At 40.3% G+C, this 20,666-nt stretch overlaps 1 protein-coding gene across 1 annotated transcript in view; it reads right to left on the reverse strand.

Annotated features, from left to right (window-relative positions):
- The window catches only part of COL1A2 (collagen type I alpha 2 chain), a 34,811-nt gene extending 16,748 nt beyond the window's left edge, over positions 1 to 18,063 (reverse strand). The window contains exons 1-26 of the mRNA XM_017662389.3: positions 17,846 to 18,063; positions 15,298 to 15,308; positions 14,681 to 14,695; positions 14,018 to 14,053; positions 12,783 to 12,875; positions 11,462 to 11,515; positions 8,603 to 8,647; positions 8,461 to 8,514; positions 8,315 to 8,368; positions 7,947 to 8,000; positions 7,500 to 7,553; positions 6,944 to 6,997; positions 5,373 to 5,417; positions 5,024 to 5,077; positions 4,878 to 4,922; positions 4,450 to 4,503; positions 3,852 to 3,950; positions 3,692 to 3,736; positions 3,490 to 3,588; positions 2,979 to 3,032; positions 2,711 to 2,818; positions 2,285 to 2,338; positions 2,087 to 2,185; positions 1,105 to 1,158; positions 554 to 652; positions 127 to 180 (exon numbers count right to left, since the gene is read on the reverse strand). Of these exons, the coding sequence (XP_017517878.1) occupies positions 127 to 180; positions 554 to 652; positions 1,105 to 1,158; positions 2,087 to 2,185; positions 2,285 to 2,338; positions 2,711 to 2,818; positions 2,979 to 3,032; positions 3,490 to 3,588; positions 3,692 to 3,736; positions 3,852 to 3,950; positions 4,450 to 4,503; positions 4,878 to 4,922; positions 5,024 to 5,077; positions 5,373 to 5,417; positions 6,944 to 6,997; positions 7,500 to 7,553; positions 7,947 to 8,000; positions 8,315 to 8,368; positions 8,461 to 8,514; positions 8,603 to 8,647; positions 11,462 to 11,515; positions 12,783 to 12,875; positions 14,018 to 14,053; positions 14,681 to 14,695; positions 15,298 to 15,308; positions 17,846 to 17,915 (1,557 nt within the window). The 5' untranslated portion in view covers positions 17,916 to 18,063. The remainder of the gene's footprint in view (positions 1 to 126; positions 181 to 553; positions 653 to 1,104; positions 1,159 to 2,086; positions 2,186 to 2,284; positions 2,339 to 2,710; positions 2,819 to 2,978; positions 3,033 to 3,489; positions 3,589 to 3,691; positions 3,737 to 3,851; positions 3,951 to 4,449; positions 4,504 to 4,877; positions 4,923 to 5,023; positions 5,078 to 5,372; positions 5,418 to 6,943; positions 6,998 to 7,499; positions 7,554 to 7,946; positions 8,001 to 8,314; positions 8,369 to 8,460; positions 8,515 to 8,602; positions 8,648 to 11,461; positions 11,516 to 12,782; positions 12,876 to 14,017; positions 14,054 to 14,680; positions 14,696 to 15,297; positions 15,309 to 17,845) is intronic.
- Between the last annotated feature and the right edge of the window lie 2,603 nt (positions 18,064 to 20,666).

Here is a 20,666-nt window from a genome sequence, read left to right on the forward strand (position 1 = left end):
ATGGTAAAAGGACCCTTGGGAAGGCCATCTTGGAAAGAAAGTGACAGGATAACGCAAGATGGCCTCAAAGGATGTGTGTGTGCTGGGTGAATACTCTGGCTGGATCTCACAGAAGCTGGCACTTACCCGAGCACCAGCAAGGCCAGCATGACCTTTCTCACCACTTTTGCCAGGATCACCCTAAAATAAACATTAAAAAAAAAAGCCTTACACATTTTATGTCAAATAAGCTATGATAATTTTGAAATGTTAATCTTGTTTTTTTGTTTTTTAGAGATTCCTAGTCCTTGAATTCTGTTATCTAAGGCATGATCCATCATCATGCACCTCCAGGTACACCTCCATATGTGTCTGCAGAAGCATATACTCAGGAGATGGGTTTTCATCAGGTGTACACTAGAGGTCAATTGTTAAAGTGGTAAGTGGCTTGCAGTATTCCTGTGTTGAAAAGAAGCCCCTGGAGGTAGAATAAACTGAGTCAGGAGAGAAATAATGAAGTTTTGGTGACTGTGGCAAGAAGGGCTGAGACACAGGAGGGGATGGTGGTTCTTACAGTGGGGCCTTTGGGGCCAGGAAATCCAATGTTGCCAGGCTCTCCTCTTGCTCCAGCAGGGCCGACTGGCCCAGGCCTGCCGTCGATGCCAGGGAGGCCCTGAAACCAGAGTTTATTTAAAGTTTACTCCGTATCTACAGGACTTCACAATCTCAAGCTTGTGATACTGCCATGGGATGAAACAGAATCCTTTTCTGAATGCATAGAGCTACCTGTATGAAGTGTCAATAAATAAAGAATCCATTTTCCTTTTATAAACAGGACACACACAGCCAAGTCAATTTCATAGGTACACAATTCCCTCTTTTCCCTCTTTCTATACCCTTTTCACCCTCTTCAATTTTCCCTGCCATGTTCTTCCTTTTTCTTTACTCCTTTCAGTCCTGCATTATTTGGACTCTGAAATTACAATCTATTACTTTGTGTTCCCAGGTGATGTATGTGGCTGACATTTATTTTCAATGTGTTCATGCATAAATAATCCACAGAATAGCTTGCTAAGGGTGCAATAAGTGTCCTTGAAAATATAATGGAAAATGAGCAATACTTACCACGGGACCTTCTTTACCAGCTGGGCCAACATTTCCAGGGGAACCAGGAAAACCCTATGAAACAAATGAGGATGATTTTATATTAGCATTTAATACACATACTGGAGGCTCCAATTAATTGAAATCTCACAAAAGCACTTTTTCCCCAGGTTTTTGTTTGTTGCCTAGGGTATATCATTAGGGGGTATTAGTTATGAGCTAAGAAGCATGAAAAGGCTCTGAAATCTTTCTTCCATTTTTTTATCCCTTTCCTTTTATTGAATTTCAGTGTAACTGATCCATTTACAGGTATCTTAAGAAACTGTTAAGCAACATTCTATATGGGCAAAAAGTATTATGTTATTATGTTATTTACCTCATATTAGAAAAACAAATAATTTTAGTAAGCAATTTTCAGAGTGGATTTTTTTATTGCTATATTTGGTATCTTTATGACTTGTTTATGGTGAAATTACAGCTGATATTCATCCATAAGAGATAATGGAGGCAAAAAAATTACTCTATTGCTATGGATTAGAGTGTCTACTGATCTAAAGGTCACTTCTCCATAAGTGGTGTGATGCTGAATACATTATAGCACTTTGTGATTGCTGTAAAAATGATTTCATTTATGAATCTAATAAACTGATAATGTATAGTCTTAATATGTTTCATGAACACCTTATACAAAGCTCACAAATTGAGATAAAAGATTCATGCTGATAAGAGAATCAACCTAATTTGGGTATATTAAAATAAATCTATTCTTTCAAAAACCATACAGCCATTGTATTAACTAATAAATAGGAAACTTATGAACTAACCAAATTCATAAAAATGTCTACTAGGCTTTGATAAAGCTAAATTAAAAAGGCAACTTTCAGCAAGTCTACTAATAAATTTACTTTTGATTATTTTTTTATTGTGTTCAAATATTAATCATCCCTTTAAAAGAAGGAAACAGTGCCTGGTGTGATTTGCTCAGACTCAGTCTCAAACTTACCCGGGGTCCCATGAGACCAGGCTCCCCAGGACGACCAGAATCTCCACTGGGACCTCGCACACCAGCAGGACCGCTTGCCCCACGAGGGCCAGCAGGACCCTATTGGAAGGAAGGGGTAGGAGCGATGCTAAAGCAGTGACACACCCACCACTAGATGCATCCAGGCCCTTCCTGGGAAAAAGGTAATGGTCAGCGTACCATGACACCAGCTCTGCCATCACCTCCAGGAAGACCACGAGAACCAGGACTTCCCTGTAAGAAAGTACATGAAACAGAAGAAAATTGGAAAAAATCCTTGAATCAGGGCAGAGTTTATTGAAATGGGGCATGCATGCAAGAAATCTTGATTCCTCCTCCAGGAGAGAGACGAACACAAACCAAGCCAGAAAGGGTCACCCAAACCCCAAAGGAATGTGAGGAGGAGGCATTCTGCAAAAGTAGGTCAATTTTGTTCCCTGATCAATTTTAAAACATACCAAATTGAGAGTCTCTGATTTAATAAAGCAGATGGAAAACAGATGCTTCCTGCATCTAAAGAATGCACTAATTCTGACCAGTTCCCAATGAAGGGGTGTCATCATTTGCCTCTGGTGTATCTGCGTGTCAGGAGCGTCTGGAACCTACTCGCAGCCCAGGAGGTCCGGAGGGGCCAGAAGAGCCAGCTTCACCACTGGGGCCTCTCTTTCCTTCTTCACCACTGGGGCCAGGAGGACCCTGGGCCCCGGAAGCACCCTATTTAAGGCAGAAAGCAAAAGAATGGGAATAGGAAAAATAATCTTTATGTCATATCCAGCTAGAGAAAAAGTAAAAAAAAAAAAAAAAAGTGGAAGTATTACTTTATGGATTGAAAAAGTTAATAACTCCATAAAATTTTGATTATAGATCTACTTACAGGCTCACCCTTGTTACCACTTTCTCCTTTGGAACCAGCTGGACCAGGCTCACCCTAGGGTCCAATACAAAACAGTGGTCAAATGACAAACATCTTATGCCTCTCTCGCAGACAAACATCTTGGAATATTTATGGATCAGGCATAAAGAAAAGCTCAGGTTGTTTAAGAAATGTGTCCAGTTCCTTTTAAGCAGGGGAATGGCCTGGTTGAAAGGACAAGACTGATTGAGAAATGCATCTCCTTGACCCTTCAGTAATGTTCTAGGAGAGCAGGAGGCGTGTGTGTGTGTGTGTGTGTGTGTGTGTGTGTGTGAGAGAGAGAGAGAGAGAGAGAGAGAGAGAGAGAGAGAGAGAGAGAGCATGCATGTATGTACATGCACTTATGGAAAAACGATGTTAAAAATGCCAAGGAAAGAAAAAATATGAGTGGCAAATCTACAAGAGGACGTCCAGCTGGTTATGGATGATGGCAGAGCGTCATTTCCCAGTGATGACCGCCAGGACCACTTACAACAAGTCCTCTGGCACCAGTAGCTCCAGCAGCACCGACAGGACCGGAGATGCCACGGGGCCCGGGGAGGCCAGGAGCCCCAGCAACACCGGGCAGGCCCTGCAAATGAAGCGCACATGGTCCGTGGTGAGGACGGGCAGGAGAGGCAGCACCCATAAAATGCCCGTCAAACCGCAGCAGTGCGTGCCTGTCATGTACTCACAGCGGCACCCTTAGCACCAGTCAGGCCATTGGCTCCGGGGTTGCCCTGTGAGGAAAAGGAAGGGAGGGTATCAGCTGACAGTGTTCCTGTTCTTCGACCCCCGCTTCACTCTCGGCTTTGCTTTCTTCCCCTCAGTGAGGTTAGTGACAGTGCTACTTACAGGAGGTCCAACGGGGCCAGAGAGACCTGGAAGACCCACTTCACCACGTGGACCCGCGGGACCAGAAGGTCCAGTGTTACCAACAGGTCCAAGTTCACCCTAAAAGGGGAAATGACACTGAGGTATTAGCCAGCACTGCTGTTTTTAGGCACCAAGTTTTATGAAAGTGGTTCAAAATTGCAGTCATTTCCCTTTTGCTAGTTTGGCACCACAAGGTTTGGGTCTGGGTTCCTATTTTCCTGGCCTGCTTCTGCCATCTTGGGCCCCATTGCTGCCTTCACCTACCTTTGTCTCTTTGTGGTAGAGACTCTGGTTCTTAGTTAGTCAGTCCCAACTAGTTTGGGAGCATATGCCAGGGGAGCCCCAGGGAATCAATTTCCATGTTGCCATCTATATCTATGCTCATCATGCAAGTGCAGAGAGCTGATCTATTTCACTCTTGGAGTGAAAAAATGGTCATTCTATATTCATTTTGCAGGAGGGACTGACTAAGGTATCTGTTCTATAAATATCTCTCAATCTGTGAACACAGTCCCTATCTTTCACATCACAGTAAAAAGTTTATCAAGGTAATGACAATGGTCACCAGTGTTTTTACCTTGGGGCCAGGGGCACCTGGGAACCCTGGAGGGCCAGCGGACCCAATGGGACCCTGAAATCAAAGTAGAAGGTGGTAAGAGGTTTCCTCCCAGTAAATTAACAACACAACAACAGGAACAGAAGTCAGAAGTAGCTTAGGGTAGCTTGATCTTATTTAATGTGGCAAAGAGAGAACTGACAGCTAGTCTGTTGTCATTAGTATCCAATCAAAGGAAAAGACATTCAAGGTATCCAAGGTAAGGTAGATTTTACTTTATATATCAAGCAAGCCCCAGGGATAGTAGTATTCATAAGTAGAACCTTCCAAAGACCTTACAGAACGTTTGGTAAAGTATCTGAAGTGGCATTATTTCATTGGAAATTAATAAAGAAGACAGCCTTCCTGCACTCACAACACCTTCCAAATCCTTCAGTATCAAAACTTACAGCAGGACCCACAGGACCCACACTTCCATCACTTCCACGGGCACCCTGTGAAGGAAATGAAGAGAAAAAGTCAAATGGAAAGTTAAATGACAGATCCTAGAAGATTTCTTTAAAAGAATAAAGAGGAACAAAATGGCAGCACTCACAGCTGGGCCGGGGGCACCGACTCGCCCTCTTTCACCAGGAAGCCCACGGGCTCCCTAGAAAAAGAAATGTTCTCAGTGAAATCCAGAATGCTAATTTTTAAAAAAAATCACAGACAACACTTGCTGTGTCTAATTTCCAACATGCACAAGAATTCACTAGAAATAGATAGGGTCTTGTTCTAATTCCACCTAAAAGGTAATGGATTTCAATTAAGTATGCAGAAGGCTATTAGAAAAATATCAAAGAACACAATGCTGAGAGAAATGGTAATTAGCAAAAACGTTAGAGAAGTTCCAGTGTGCAAAGAGTGTGCACATTTAGATTTACAATAAAGAAATCAATACTTACTGTTTGACCTGGAGTTCCATTTTCACCAGGGGCACCAGGTTCACCCTACATGGAAAAGAAGAATTGAGGTTTTGTTCATTATACGTATTGATTTTTTTTGACGGGATAATTTTTACCCTATTATCTCAATTTACAGCATTCATACATTTTGCAAGTTTCCTTGCATACAGAGACTTTCAATTATGCTGATCACATACATTTTAAACATTTCTAAAATAAGGGTTTTTCTTTAGATAATACCAGGTAATCATGGTACTAGGGAGATATGGTACTTTGAGCATTATTTACCTTCTCCCCAATTTTCCCCTTAGATTTTGGATATCATTTAGACTATGCTTATGTGTTAGGAATGATGTCATAAAAACAAACAGCAGAGGATGAACTGCTTTCAACATAACCACATTTACCCTCTTTATTTTGAACACACTCAATATTTTAATTTTTATAAAATAAGCATGAAAATATAAAGCATAGTATTTCTTAAAGTTTTCATACTTATTTTGAATCTCTGTTCTTGAGTGAAAACCATGGTGGTGGTGTTGGGGAGTAGTTTAATACAACGACACATGTAAAAGATAATCTTTCAGGATAATCTGATTTAGATATAGAAGAAAGATGGTTTGAGAGATCATTTTAAGGACCCTTCATTTCTAGAATTCTATGTGAAGTGTATTCTTTGGAAATAAGCACTGGATTGGGAGTTAGGAATTCTAGGCTATGCCCTTATAACTACTAGATGTATGACTTTAGGAAAGTCTCTCGCTCTCTCTAAGCCTCAGTTTCCCTCATCTGCAAAATGAGGGAATCTTCAAAGCTCCTTGCAGCTCTAACATTTTATGGTGCTGTAATTAGTAGTCTGAGCTATTATATTAGGCTCTATGGAGAATGAATTTGACCTTATCCATTTGTGTGGCAGCTGGAAAGTTAGAACAGATTCTCCATATTCATGTTCATTTCTGTTCCCACTAGTATTCGTTACTCATTAATTTGTAATTACGTTGGTATTCACTTTAATATCACATTATCTCCTTAATAGGAGAGGGAACATTTTATAGTTGAAAATGCTGTCAGAGAAGAGCCTAGCCAAGAGAAAACACACTTCTGAGACTTTAATTACCTAATTAAAATTTTTTTGAGTGTGCACAGATAAATCACAGGAAAGAGGTTGAAAAGTGTATTGTGACATGAATGTACCTGTCTAATTAGTTCATGGCAAAGGAGAATTTACAGTTTAACATAACTTGGTGTTCTAGTATTTGACTATATGTTTATTTACTTTTATTCCAGCTGGAGAGATCAACTGAAATTATAGGAGGAAAGGAATTGGAGGAAGAAACTATTGACATTTTTATATCAACTGTTTAATAGATATTGAATTAAATAAATATCACTGATAATTGGCCTTTTCTCAGTGAATCCCATAGTCCTCACCATTAGGGATTTGAAGTGTTGAAGAGGAAATAAGGTGCTATTTAGAATATAAGTAGCCTTTGGCAAAAATGTACTTTCTGATTGTGATGGGGAATTATAATCAATTATTTTAGAAACAATGACTCTGATTTAGTGTTTACCTTCACACCTGGAGCACCAGGCTGTCCCTTTAATCCATCCAGACCATTGTGTCCCTGAAAGGCAAATCCTTATTATTAAAATGCTGTTCCATTATAGTACATAGTTAGATAGAGTTATCTTGTATCTCCCAGGTGACTCTTGTGGGACCCTAAGGAGAAGGGGGTGCCAGTGCTTCAGGTCCTGGCAGACTCCCTCCCTTGCCCTCAGTAAGTCACTAAACCTCCCTGCACTGGAAGGGGAGGCTATGGAACCAGATGTTCTCTCACATCCTTTCCATTTTTAATAATTTTAGGACCTTCAGATGGTTATAAATACCAAGTCAAATGCATTGTATAAGCAATTTTCTCTGTAAAGATCTTTGTTTCTTGATAGCTATGAACAGACTGAAGTATGACTCCCTACTTTCCTTTCCAGGGATCTCTCTAACTTTCTCTCCACTCTGACCAACTCCAGAAATTTGGAAGCAAGTATGGGTCACCCAGAAGTTTTAATAAGTCGAGGTCTTTCCTAAAATAAATCAACATTTTCACTCATCTGGACAAAGAATGTGCTCACCCTAATGCCCTTGAAGCCAGGAAGTCCAGGAGTTCCAGGGAATCCACGAGCACCCTTAAAAAGAAACACAGAAGATGAATAACATTTTTGTTCTAAATAAAAAGGCAATGATTTCCCTCCAAAGTACTTTTCATGAATGTTCAAGCTTGGAATCAAAGACTAGTTAGCACACATTTAACCACAAGACAGCAAAGTCACTTGCTCCAATTTGAGTAACTAATACTATGGCATTTGTAGAAAACATGATTTAGTTGTTTATAGGATATTTGCTGTCATTAATATTACATCATCTGCATTAATAAACACTGTATGTGTTGTTAACTGGTTTCCTTTATTTGTCAGGTGACTTCAATGAGTGCATTTAGACTGATTTTAGTTTTGGTAACTGTCTTATATGTGAGATGCTTTCATTGCTTGGACTGTGTATACTGTTGTGTGAAATCTCACCTGTGGTCCAACAACTCCTCTCTCGCCAGATCGTCCAGGTTTTCCAGGGTGACCCTAAAACATGTAAGCATCAGAGGGTAAACCTTTATTGGTAAGTTCTCAGATGAAAGTGTGGGCAGCTTGGTTTTTACAACAGGGCAAAGGGCGTCACATAAATATATGGGCCCAAATATCTGTTTAATTAACAATTATGTTTCCTTAAATACAAGCAAATTAGTATTAAATTAAAATAACACTTCCATCTGGGGAGAGTGATGTCAGGCATTTTCAGCTTTTGACAGAGTACTTAATTTGAATCTAGAAATTCTCTCCTTGAGGCAGGAGTATTTAAATGGTGTCTTGGAAATGCTTAAGTGTAAAATACTTACATCCTCACCAGCCTTGCCAGGAGGTCCAGATGGACCACGAGCACCTGCAGGACCCTGAGAAAATGGGAGACCCATCATTTTGTTAAGGTAAGATTAATAAACTTCTTGAAAAAAAAATTTATCACAAAGGGGGAAAGTGTACTCACAGTTTGACCGGGTTCACCAGGCTCACCAGCAGGCCCTTGGAAACCTTGAGGACCCTAAGAGGAAACAAAATGTCATGCTCCCAGCCTTTACTTAATTATCTGTCTTTTTACAACAGAGAGATGACAAGCTTTCGGTACTTACAGGAGCTCCAGATGCACCAGGAGGGCCTCTCGGCCCCATCAAGCCCTGTTAAGAGGACCAGATAGAGTTAGCTCTGGTTATGGTGTCACGGCCTCAGGTTGGACTGGCTAGGACGAACTTAGTAGTGCCATAGTGCCATAGACATTTTGTGATTGGCAGAGTAACAGATCTGTCCTGGTTTTATTTCATAAGTTTTGTTCCTCCCAAGGAAGCATTTAAGGACCCATGCTTCCTCCCTGATTTCTCTGCCTTTTCTTTCACCTTTTCTTCTAACCCAAATCCTCAGAACTCAGTTGGGTGGGGTGGCCACAGGTTCCTTAAAGTTGTGCACAATTGGGCATATTGAGATTGCTCTACTGCAATCAAGTGAATCCGTCTGCCCATTACAAAATACACAGCTGCTCTCTCTGCAGCTGGTGAAGCATTTCCATTTGGGTTCCCTTGATCATATGTCATCTCCCCATGTCATACTTAGCTAAGAAACTGATACTTTTATTGTCACAGGGGCATACATTGAGAAGGATCACAAGTCCTTCTTAATGATTAGGGGAAGGTTTGTTAAAACCTTATAGCTGCTTTAAAGGCTATTGGTGACGGATGAAAATGTCAAAAAGTAGTGAAGATGTAGTGAGTAGTGAAGGAAAAATGAAATATTATTGAAACATCCTACTGGAAGAGTCTATTACATAATATTGTTACTGACAATATGGCCCAAATGACAGCAGAATGTTTTCCCTTTTGTTCTTCATCTGATAGCATGCAAGCAGAATAAATGAGTATTGGTAGTTTGCAAGCACACCACACACTCCTGGCTCCCCTTTGCAACAATCAGTGCCTGTGCAAGCTCTTCCATAGGGGCCCACTCCTCTAATGCTGAAAATTTTGCACAGACCAGTCTCAGGTAATTTGTTCATGACTCATGAACCATGGGGGCTCTGCAGTCAAGTCATTCCTGCTGTATTAACTCCAGGAGTGAAAGAATATGGATTTTATTAAAAAGCATATCATCTTAATTATAAGAATTATTTATTTGGTTTTAGAAATTGCTTCAATGTTAAAAGAAACTGTCACTTTTCAGAGTAATTTTTTAGATATACATTAAAAAATAATTTTCTTTGACACTACGAATTTTTATATTTATTCATTTCTCTGCATATTAGCAACAATTACATTTACATAAAAGGTAGTTTATTTTGTGGAGGCTGTGAGACATACAGTGATTACTCATTAATTAAGAGAAGAACCCTGTGGGGTTTTATAGTTATTGATTTTCCAACATGGAAAATGATTTTAATACTTTATTGCTGCCTATCTTTCCTATTTGTGAAACACATATCTGTTGGTGACATATGTCTGTGAATATGTGTGGAGGTGCAAGCTTAAATTGTATTTTACTGATATTCAAAAGTAAAACACTCTGCCTTATGCCCCCCAGAGAGATGTTCTGAAGTTAGGAGGCTCTGAAATCCATATTAATTTTCTGGACTCATGTAGGCTTTTATATTACTGCTTTACTCTTTTTTCCCTTTAGCTTCTTTTTGAAATATAGGTACTGCTTTAAAACTGACTAATGTCCAGCATTAGCTGAAATGGCTAATTTCAAATATCCAATATAAACAAAGCCAAAAGAAAATCTTTACTTCATTTCAGATTTGAATGTTTTAAATTACCAGAAAAAAATCAGGAAATTGGAAATTATCAGTTAAATACATATTACTTATCAAGTGAGAATTTTACTTTACAGAATATATTATCCCACCCTTAGAGTGCATAGCTTATTGTAGACCCTTAGCACTAGCAGAACATTTTCTTTTGCAGACAGAGTACTGGATGCATTGTCCAGCAGAGAAAATTTATATTGTAAAGACCCTGTTACCTTTAAACTGTAGGGTTTAATCAACTGAATAGTTTACTTCCAGCAATTTTCCTATTTTACACATACTAGCATATGTTTTGCATGCTCATATCAGTTTTTTCCCTAACCGTCTCACTAATGCTTGTTAGAGGTTCACTTGTTAATGATAGACCATCATTATCATAATCATATAGAGAACATTTCTGGATATTACCCAAATTATAGGATATATTGCTGAATATTTGTGGTGAGTGATATAAATGTTAAATTTTACTCATATTCTCTCCCATATTGATTTATAATAGACTAGAAAAGGGAATTTTTATCAAAATGGATAAAACAAACATTGTCTATATTTTTAATTCCTTGAGAGAGGGTGAGAATATATCATATTCACTGCTCTATCCCCAGTGCATAATACAGTTTGGGGCTCCAGATGCACCTGATAAATATTGTTGCATAAATTAATGTTTTATTCAAGTGCTAGATACATGAGTCACAGTGTCATTGAATATCAGACATCTTGCCTGGTGGTTAGTCCTACTTCTGTCATTAACCACCTGCATGACCTTGAGAAAAGGCTTACACTCTCTAGCTATAAAATGAATGGGTTGGACTAGAACTTGATTCTTCCCAACAAGTTCATAGTAATACTTCTGTGTTCCTAAGAGTTGCTTAAAATTTGAAATGATGTTAAAGGTTGTTAAAAAAAATCAGAGTGCTCACTCCTTTGAGTCAAACTGATTTATCTAAGTTATGGTTACTATGTCCAGAGATTACCTCTGGGATATAAATATCTGATCTATCCTGAGGAGACATATTTGTAGAGAAAAAATGAACCCCCAACCCAGGCATAGATTTGGCATGTATAGATGTGAATATAAAAAGAGTTGCTGCTTTTATCTGATCTAAATATCGAGTATTAACCTAGGTAGTTAAATAAAAAGCAATATGAAATTTAACATACATTCTCTATGTAGTAAATTTTTTAGAGATAAGCATACCATTGGTCCAGGACCAGCACCAATTCCTTTTCCATCATATTGAGCAGCAAAGTTCTAGAGGGGAATAATCACACAAGTATTTTAATAAATATAATAATTACCAGCTATGTAGTTCATTTTCTTATCCTACTTGTAAAGATCTTCCTGTTGTTTAAAAGGCAGCAATATTTTTGATATAATTATTAGTTTAGAATTCCATATTGAGCTAATTCCTAAAAAGTCAGGGGAAATACAAATTTAAAATTCAGTCCACAACTACTTTGAATTGAGAAACCGCCTTACCTCATTTTTTTAACCTTTTTCTTGTCTCATTTTACCCTCTCTCTCTCCACTCCCTACTTCCTACATCTATACTTCTAAACTTTAAAAGTCACTAAGGGCTCCTGATAAATTAAGCAGAGACCAAGAGAACAACTTTGCATTTCTATCTGTTGCCCTGCTCCTCCAGAACTACACACAATGACTAAGGTCTTTTTCTTGCTGGAGTTTCAAAAAGGATATAAAGAATTTTGAAGTTAAAGGAACATTGAATTAAAATGCCCTTTGGAAGATGAAACTTTAAAAAAATAGTTCATAGTAATAACTTTACTGTTAAAGATCTCTCTTACAGTGGTAGATCTATTAAAGAAGATACTTTTTAATGCACTCTGTAGATAAGCAATCATAATAAGATCTTTGGGGGAGAAAGGTCTTATGGTATTGGCATACAGTTGGGTATTAGAATCAGGCTTCTGATTCATTGTGCTAACCAATTAAGCAAATATGTTTTCCTTCCTGCAGTGAGGCCATTTGGCACTCATACCATTGTTAAAGACATAAGGCTAAAAGAAGATATTAATGAAAAAGGGAAATTTACTTTTCTCAAATTAGTTTCAAGCAAATTAAACCTAAAACTACTTTGAATGTTGGTTCAGCAGACTTTAAGCCAAGGAGAATAAAAAGAGCAGGATGTTTGTGAAATTGCTAAAGATCAGGGATTTCACTTATAATTTAATCTAACCAAACTCTTTATTAATGCAACACCTCTTATTTGTACCCCACTGATAAAAGATAAATCCCCAAATTAAATCATGGTCATGAGGGCTGCAGCTACCTTCAGTGAACACAAAGACCAGTCCTACAATTGACAAGGGCTCACAAAGAGAACAGGCAAAGCAGTATCTTGAATGAAGAAGTGAAAGAAATGAAATAAAATATACCAATATCCAAATAGCAGGCTCTCCCTTAACTTCTAAAAACAAATTCTACCATGAGCTGTCTTCCAATAAAGGTATAAGAAACTGAAGTTAGCTAAAAGTTAGCAATACTTAGGACACCTTACCCCGCCGAGACCAGGGGGGCCAGGAGGACCAGGAGGACCAGGAGGGCCTGGGATACCATCTTCACCATCTCTGCCCGGTGGGCCTGGTGGACCCTGAGTGTAAAAAGTGAATTAGATCAGGGTCTGACAGACCCCATAGAAGCTATACATGTAAAAGGAAATCTGAGAACACGTATGGTAAGATCAGTTGTTCAGACTTTTCAATGTGTAAGTGGTGTGGAAATTTAATATGACATATTTGTCACTGACTGACATTCACTTATGACATGTGTTGGTCTGTTTTAGAAGGAGGTTTAGTGACTGACATACAAACACAACAAAGACCGGTAGTTCCTCTAGGAAAAAGAATAACTCAGCCATTGAATATTCATAATGGAGCTCCAGTATTCAATATAGATAGATATTATAGACAAAGTTTACGATTCTCTAAACTTCCTATGATTGGCAGTGCCTAGTGAGGTACGATGTATATTGTCAGTTTCTGACTGTGATGCACTTATTTAATTATTTCAGTATGTTACAGATAACTAGTAGATTAGTTGATATAATAGTCATTTTATCATAGAGTAGAAAATCCTGCACATTTCCTATAATTAACACTATGTCATTAAAATAATTTATTGACATAGTTCTACCTCTGATAGATTGAATGGAATATATTTAAGTCTGCACTTCCCAAAAGATATAAGATTTGGTGTTTATATATTGGTGAAAGTGTCATATAACGCTCAACCACATGGTTATACATGCCATGTAAGTATAGCAGGGAGATTTAAGAATATCATGAATAAAATGTAAACCTAACTTGCACATTTATGAATTTAGACAGAAATATGTCAGTGGCTATTTCACTATTATTCCCAGGCTACCCAGGAGATCTTACCTGAAGAGCAGACAAAACATCTTAAAAAGAGACAGACTGTGTGGTGGTTGGTAGATACATTTCCATTATGTGTGTGTAGGATAGCTCAGCTAAAAACAGGAAGATAGACCACGCAAACAATATGGCTATCTGTAATAGTTTTGCTTTTTTAAAGGATAATCTTGACCTAAAAAGAATATTGATTACATATAATAATGCTCATTTGCCTCTTCTGGAGGGCATTAACTGCTTAAAAGGTGGTGCAATTATCTGGATATATAATATTCTTATAAATTGTCAGTCTCCTGTAGTTTCTAATACGTAGTTATTCAAATGTGGGCCAAAGCCCTTCAATAGTTCAAAAATTACACACCCTTTCTCCTCGTGGTCCTCTATCTCCAGTTGGGCCCTACAAAAAAGATACAAACAGCACAATAATAAATGACTAAGCAATTTCCAGTGAATGAGCCAAGCATTCTTGATAATAATTATTCGGTAAGACTGATCTAATCTTTTATTAGATAGTAGCTATAAAAAATCGCATAATACAATAGATAAAAGTGTATTGTTTTTATTATAATTACATGTAATTTTTTTAAACTGGAAGATTGGAGGCTATCATCTCCAGTCATTAGGCCAATATTATAACTACTATTTTTAGAAAGATGATTTTTGTGGCTAAAAATTACCATTTTGTTACACCATTAATAGCATATTCATATAGTCAAAGCCCTGTAAAATAAACTTTCATTTGCTACCTATAATTAACATAATACTCATCCCATCTCCAGAAAAAAGTCTTTTTTTAGTATGTAAATCACCAGTTTGTATAAGTAATCAGAGATGGTCCCAGAAGATAATAAAGCTTTGTTATCGTAAACATCAAAGCTACCTTATTTTATGGTTTAGCTACTGCATATTCATGTGGGCAAATCCTTGACAAGGTATTTTCCTTCCATCATCTACTATAAATTTAGTCAAATTATAAGTTATCTCTGATCATTTCAGATATTATGGAGAAGTATTGGACTCTTACCTTTCTTGCAGTTGCCTAGAAAAGGATGAGTGAAAAGATTATTGAGGAAGATTGTATATGTGTATTTTAAAATGGCTCCCATTTCTGTGTAGGATACAAATATACCTACAGCATATACACTGTGTGTTACCATCACCTTACTATTTCAAAAGTATGATTTAAAATTTTACCAATAAATTAAAGTCTGTACAGAACTGAAATATATATACGTATCCGTAATTACACCTCAAAATCCATCATGAGCTAAGAATTTGTTCATAATACTTACAGATTATTCCAAGCGGGTAACAAGTTTCTGTAGCTCTGTGAGATCTTCTGCTTTGTAACAGATGATGCTAATAGCCCAAACTTTCACTGGATTATTTATTCTCTATTCCGTATGGGTGTTCTTATGAGGATGGTCTTATTCAGTATCCCCGCCCATTTTGGAAAATTGGGTGGGGACTTGGTAAGGCAGCCAGAGAGATTTGACCACCATAACTCCTGTTGTTGCTTTTCTTAGAGATCCAGATTGCTCAATACCCATGAAGCCTCCCCTTCCTCCCCAAGAAAAGACATTACTGTGGTGAAAGCAATCAAAATATGAAAAAACAAATTCTAAAAATAATTTTACTCACCTCTTGTAAGGCTGTAGAAGAAAGAGGACAGAGGAAATAATTATTAGTATCATGTCACTGATCAATAGCGGTGATTAACAAATCGATAACAAATAGATTAAAAAATAGTCTGTAAAATTGACTTACCTAATTAAAGGGCCAATTATATTTTTTATTAAGAATATTCTAAAGAATTGGAAATTATGCTGGTCAAAAGTATGGCAAGGATCAGCAGAGTGATTTGACTGTAATATTAATATGCAAATATATTTTGAATTAAATTGTTCATTATTTACTCTTACAAAAGCTGTGAAATATTAATGTGTCTGAAGGATATTTCTAATGCTTAGTAATTAAACTGGTAAACTGCACAGGTGGATCACTGACTGTGAGCAAGACCAGTACACTGAGGGAGAAATAATTTTTGGTTTAGATAATTTTTGATACTTAAAAATTTTTTTAAGGGAAGATTTAGGAAAGTATCTTACCTAAAGTGACTTTGTTGTTCATAAAAAATTAAAGGTACTTCATTGCTCGCTCAGTGTTTACCACTCCTAATGTCCTTTTTCAAAAGGTCTAATTTGCAATTTGCCTCTATGAAAATGGATTCATTTAGACATCTTAAATTCTGCTTTAAATTGGTTCACTTAAATTAGGTAAGGTTATTTTACAAATATAGATAATTTTTGCTCCTGAGAAGGAATTTTTCTGTATAAATGGAAAAGCTGTGGATTAAAGATCTTGAAAAATAATGGGGAAAATACACTAAAGTCATGTCCCCCGCCTTTGCATAATTGCTGTAAGTTCTTAAAGAGTGAATTCCTCTCCTACGGCATAAAAATTATAGGTTAACACAGCATATAAAAGTGGCCAAGCTGGCAACAAGATGAATCACCCCTAAAAATTGCTTTAATTAGGTGGCCAACAAGTGTGTCATTGGAGTCAGAACATCTGTTGCACAGTCACAATTTGGAGGGTGGACTACATCCAGCACTGACATTTAGGGCCATTAATGAGAATTACTTTTAAATTAGGAAAATGAGATGTTTACTTCATTGTGACCATCAGTAGGAGGAATAATTATGCCTGGATTTCACTAACGGAAGTCCTTATGATTTTGGAAATTTGCCTTTTAATTACTCAGGCTGAGCCATTTTGGTGAATGTGTGTTCGGTAACTTTGAATCCAGATAGTGGTTGGCAGTTGATCAGAAGGTGAGCTGCCCTTTGTACCTCTGAACTTCCCTAGGTCTGTTTTTCATCTTTTCTCTGGGAGCCAACCCTTCCCCTCAACTTTTGTATCTCCTAACAAATCTAGCAATGTGCATTTGTTCCATGCAATCACTCCTTAGTACCCAGTGTGTACGCTGAAAGGATGGAGGGGGAAAACACACATAAAAATGCATCAGTAATGATGCAATGTTAGACACGGTGGCATGAGGGTGGAGAAAACTTTTTGGAGTGTGTTTGGGTGTGGCCAGACACCCCTACTTACTGCCCCATCAAGTCCATATCTTTGTCTGATAATCAGGCAGCCATTTTCAAGACAAATACAGACTTATTTTCTTCATTCTATTTTGATATGGAAGTCTGGTCATAAAACCAACAGCTGGAAAGTGGCCTTGGAGTCCATCTAATCTCCACCCTGCATTTTGGAAAAGTCTCCGTTTGACTTGCCCAAATTAGTGGCAAAGTCATGTGGAAAACCTGGCTCTCTAGAGTTTCAGATAAGTGTTGATATTTCCCAACTTGCTGTTGCAGTATGTCTGATTGTCATTGCGGGCACGTTGAAGAGACAACTGTCAGGCTCAACAAAAGGCAGAGCATATTTTAGTTAAATAATGTTATCATTTCCATGACCAGATGATGACTTGAGAAGTTAATTTTATTTTTCAAAACGTTTCCATTCTAAATGGCATCCATTTTCCTTTCCGGGATACACTGACTAGCTAGCTACTGGGAATGGCTTAGTTCAGAAACGCAGATCACCTCTCCCCATAAAGCGTAGGGTTCTTTAATGGAGAGTCCATTAACTGAAGGCCAGGTCCCTGTGCTTTCACCGTCCTTCCTCCAGAGGGCGCCTCAGAGTCATTATTATCCAGACAAACCTCACACCGCCCAGAAGAGAGAACCCCTCAGGGGGTGAGTTTTCTGTTACTGACTTAAAGGCTTTCTAAAGCAGGCCTCAAGTTTTATAACGTGGGCATCCGTGCAATTATAGGGCCTGTTAGGTGGAGGCCCTTACTTCTTGCATCACGTCGTTGTCATCCTTAGGGAAAGACTTTTGGCTGCTCCAGCTTCACTAACCTGAGGATCCAAATCAAGTCAACAGCCTCACTCCACGTAAAGAGAAAAGTTCCCTAACTTTCGGCGAGAGTTGAAAACCTTTTATGTTCTCACTTTAACATAATTTCCATGTTTCGGATCAACGCCGACGTTTCCCACATGCCAAAGAGCCTACCCACCAAGCTGCACCTAGACCTCGGCTTAGGTTTTCCTTTTTCTGAGCAGGGTGCCCACCCATCTAACCTTTCTCCCCCGCCTGCCCCAAACAAGCCGAAGGCACTTACATTGGCATGTTGCTAGGCACGAAGTTACTGCAAGCAGCAACAAAGTCCGCGTATCCACAAAGCTGAGCATGTCTACCACTTAGACATGCAGACTCCTTGTGTCGCAGAGCCCCTGGGTCACCGGCGGAGGTATCACCTGGCGGGCGCAGGCATGCAGTGGCGGCCAGTACCTCCAACTTAGCTGAAACCTCCTGCCGCCTTGGTGCTAAAATAATAAAGCCCGGATCTGCCCTATTTATACGGCCAAAGTTTCCCTGGCCCGAGGGTGCCTCCAAAAGGGCCTCCACCAATCGGAGGGCTGGGGCTGGGGGCCCGGGGAGCCGCAGCTGGGAGGAGACTGCGGGGGCGCAGAGGAGGGGCGCAGGGGGAGGGACGTGGCCATGGGGCTGGCTTCTTAAATTGGTTCCATTCTTTTTGAGGACGTGGACACTTTTGAGGCTTTCAAGGGGAAACTCTGACTCGCTGTCTGCATACCTCCGCCCTCCCCATCCCCCCGCTTCCACCTCCCTTTCCAAGTTTGGAAACACTTTTGTACACGTCGGAGCTCTTTGCAGACACCGACCTGGGCAGAGGATGCAAACCTCGGGGCAGCCGGGCAGCTGTAGAGGGCACCGGAGCCCAGAGATCAAAGCAGGAGCTGTCCAGCCCTGCCTCACCTTGTGCCCTGCAGGGCACCGGCTGGCGGGAGGGGGCCCAGGGGACGCGGCGGGGGCAGCGGAGCAGGAAGGGAGGTCCCGACAGCGTGGCGCAGCCCGAGGCCGCGGTCCCCCGCCCCACCACCCCGCCCCTCGCCCCCGCCCAGCTTTTCTTCAGCTTTGGGGCGTGTGGGCGCCCACTTTTTCAGCAGTAGCCCTCCCTTTCTCTTCTGGCTCCGGGAGAGGGTGAGAGGGGAGTTCTGCCTGTGGAGCGCTGGGTTCGAGTTCGAGGGCACTGCAGCTCGGGCGGCGGGGTGGAGGGCAGAGTGGGGGCGGCGTGGCACTCAGCACAAGGCACGGAGGATGGGCTTTGCGCGCTAGGCGAGACCAAGCCTTCGGGGAAGTCCTTTGACCTCCCCGCTTGCCTCTCCTGAAGCTGATTCTCAACCGAGGCTTTGAGGATTTTCTGGCCCTGCGAAATCACTGCAGCTCCGACCCGACTCCTCTCTTTTCTGAGGTTGCGGTGGAGAATTCCCCCTCCTCAGGTTTCCAGTCTCCCCATCCTCTTCTCAGCAAATTCCTTCTGGATTTACCAGCTCCACCCTGAGCCTGGACTCCAGTGAGCCCCGACCCCCCATCCCTCTTGACCTCGCTGCGCGTTCACTGACCCCCCTTTTAGAGGCAGCTCCCAAGCACCTTCCTGCCTTCATCCCAGCTCCTGACCACACCTTGGGGTAAACGTCTGACCCATCTAGAGGGGCTGCTAATTCAAGTTTGCGATGTGGGCAGTCTTCTCAGATAACACCCTAAGCAACGCCCCCACCAACGTGGCCGGTAACACTCTCCGCGACGCCAAACCTGCTTCTCTCCAGCAGGCTCATCCGCTCTCTGCTCCCCACCTGGGAGAGGAGGCTCTGGGACCTTGACCCTGAGGCGTTGGAGGTGAGACGCCAGAGATGCTGAGAACTGGGGAACACTGAGGGCACTTCAGTGCATGGCCTCTTGAGATGTCATTCCAGGCTCAAGGGAAAGGCCGTCAGTCGGGCGCTACCCAGGACCCCCGTGAGGCCTCCAGGGGCTACTCAGAGGGCCATTTTTTCCCAGAAGTCAATGTAAAAGGGGTAGCTTTAGGTCAACTGTCTCCACCAAACAGAAATGAGTGGGCTGTTGTTCCTTGCTAATCTTTTTTCCTTGCTTTCCTCCATGTCTCCCTCCTCTCTCACTCTTTTTTTCTCCCTGTACTTTATGGAAGAAATTCTGCCTTAGTTAACTCCTTCAGCAGCTGGCATAAACCAAAGGGGTTGAATATTCTTAAACTGGTTGCCTCCTCGAAACTTAAAAATAGATGAATAAAAAAGATTAATGGAAATGAAAGAGAACATCCTACAACTATAATAAACTCTGATTTTAATTTAGGGCACTGACTTGGAAGATAACTTTTAAAGACTTAAAAATAACTTGGAATGAAGGAATTTTAAAGGGTGTCTGGTCAGATCTAGGAGTGTGTTCATAAGGAAGAAGCCACAGTCAAATCTGATAGTTTATAAACTGTAAAACATGTTTTGGAAGTGCAATTATAATTTCTCTTTTAGTGTAGGAAGAAGCTCATCTAGTTTTTGAGAATTAGAGAAATGTAAGTTCAAGCACACATTTACAAGCTTAAAGGAAGAGTAAACATCTCGGCAGAGTAAACTGATAACCTGAAGAACATTCCTGGAGACTGATGCAAATAGCAAACGCTGCCGGCCTCCCTCCCTGCTGATGTGGCCGGGTTTGAAGCGGGCAGTCGCCGAAGTGCTGTAGGAGGCCCTGGATCTAAACTCAATGAAAACGGAGAAAACCGAAGGGGAATTCTTTTCTTTTTAAAGTGGGAGACAGATGCCAGTTGCAAGGGTTTTTACACATTATTTTGACCTTCTCTTTCTCTTACTCATCACTCACTGGGGAAGATAGTTAAGTGTGTGTGTGTGTTACAGGAGGAATTCTTTAATGCTTACCTTTAGGTCTCTTAAATATTTTGTGTCTTCAAAAAGCAGTTAGTTTTTGTGTGCGTACAGGGGTGGGGCTGGGAAAAGAGCTGACCCAAAGCCTAAACTGAGTGTCCTGGTGATGTCTGGTGATCTGTGAGCGTCGGGAAGCCTGGGTGGCTGGGGGAGGGGGAACTGGAGATTGAGGAGGAGGAGAAA

This window comes from Manis javanica, chromosome 6 (assembly GCF_040802235.1).
Source record: "Manis javanica isolate MJ-LG chromosome 6, MJ_LKY, whole genome shotgun sequence".
In the NCBI taxonomy this organism is placed as follows: Eukaryota; Metazoa; Chordata; class Mammalia; order Pholidota; family Manidae; genus Manis; species Manis javanica.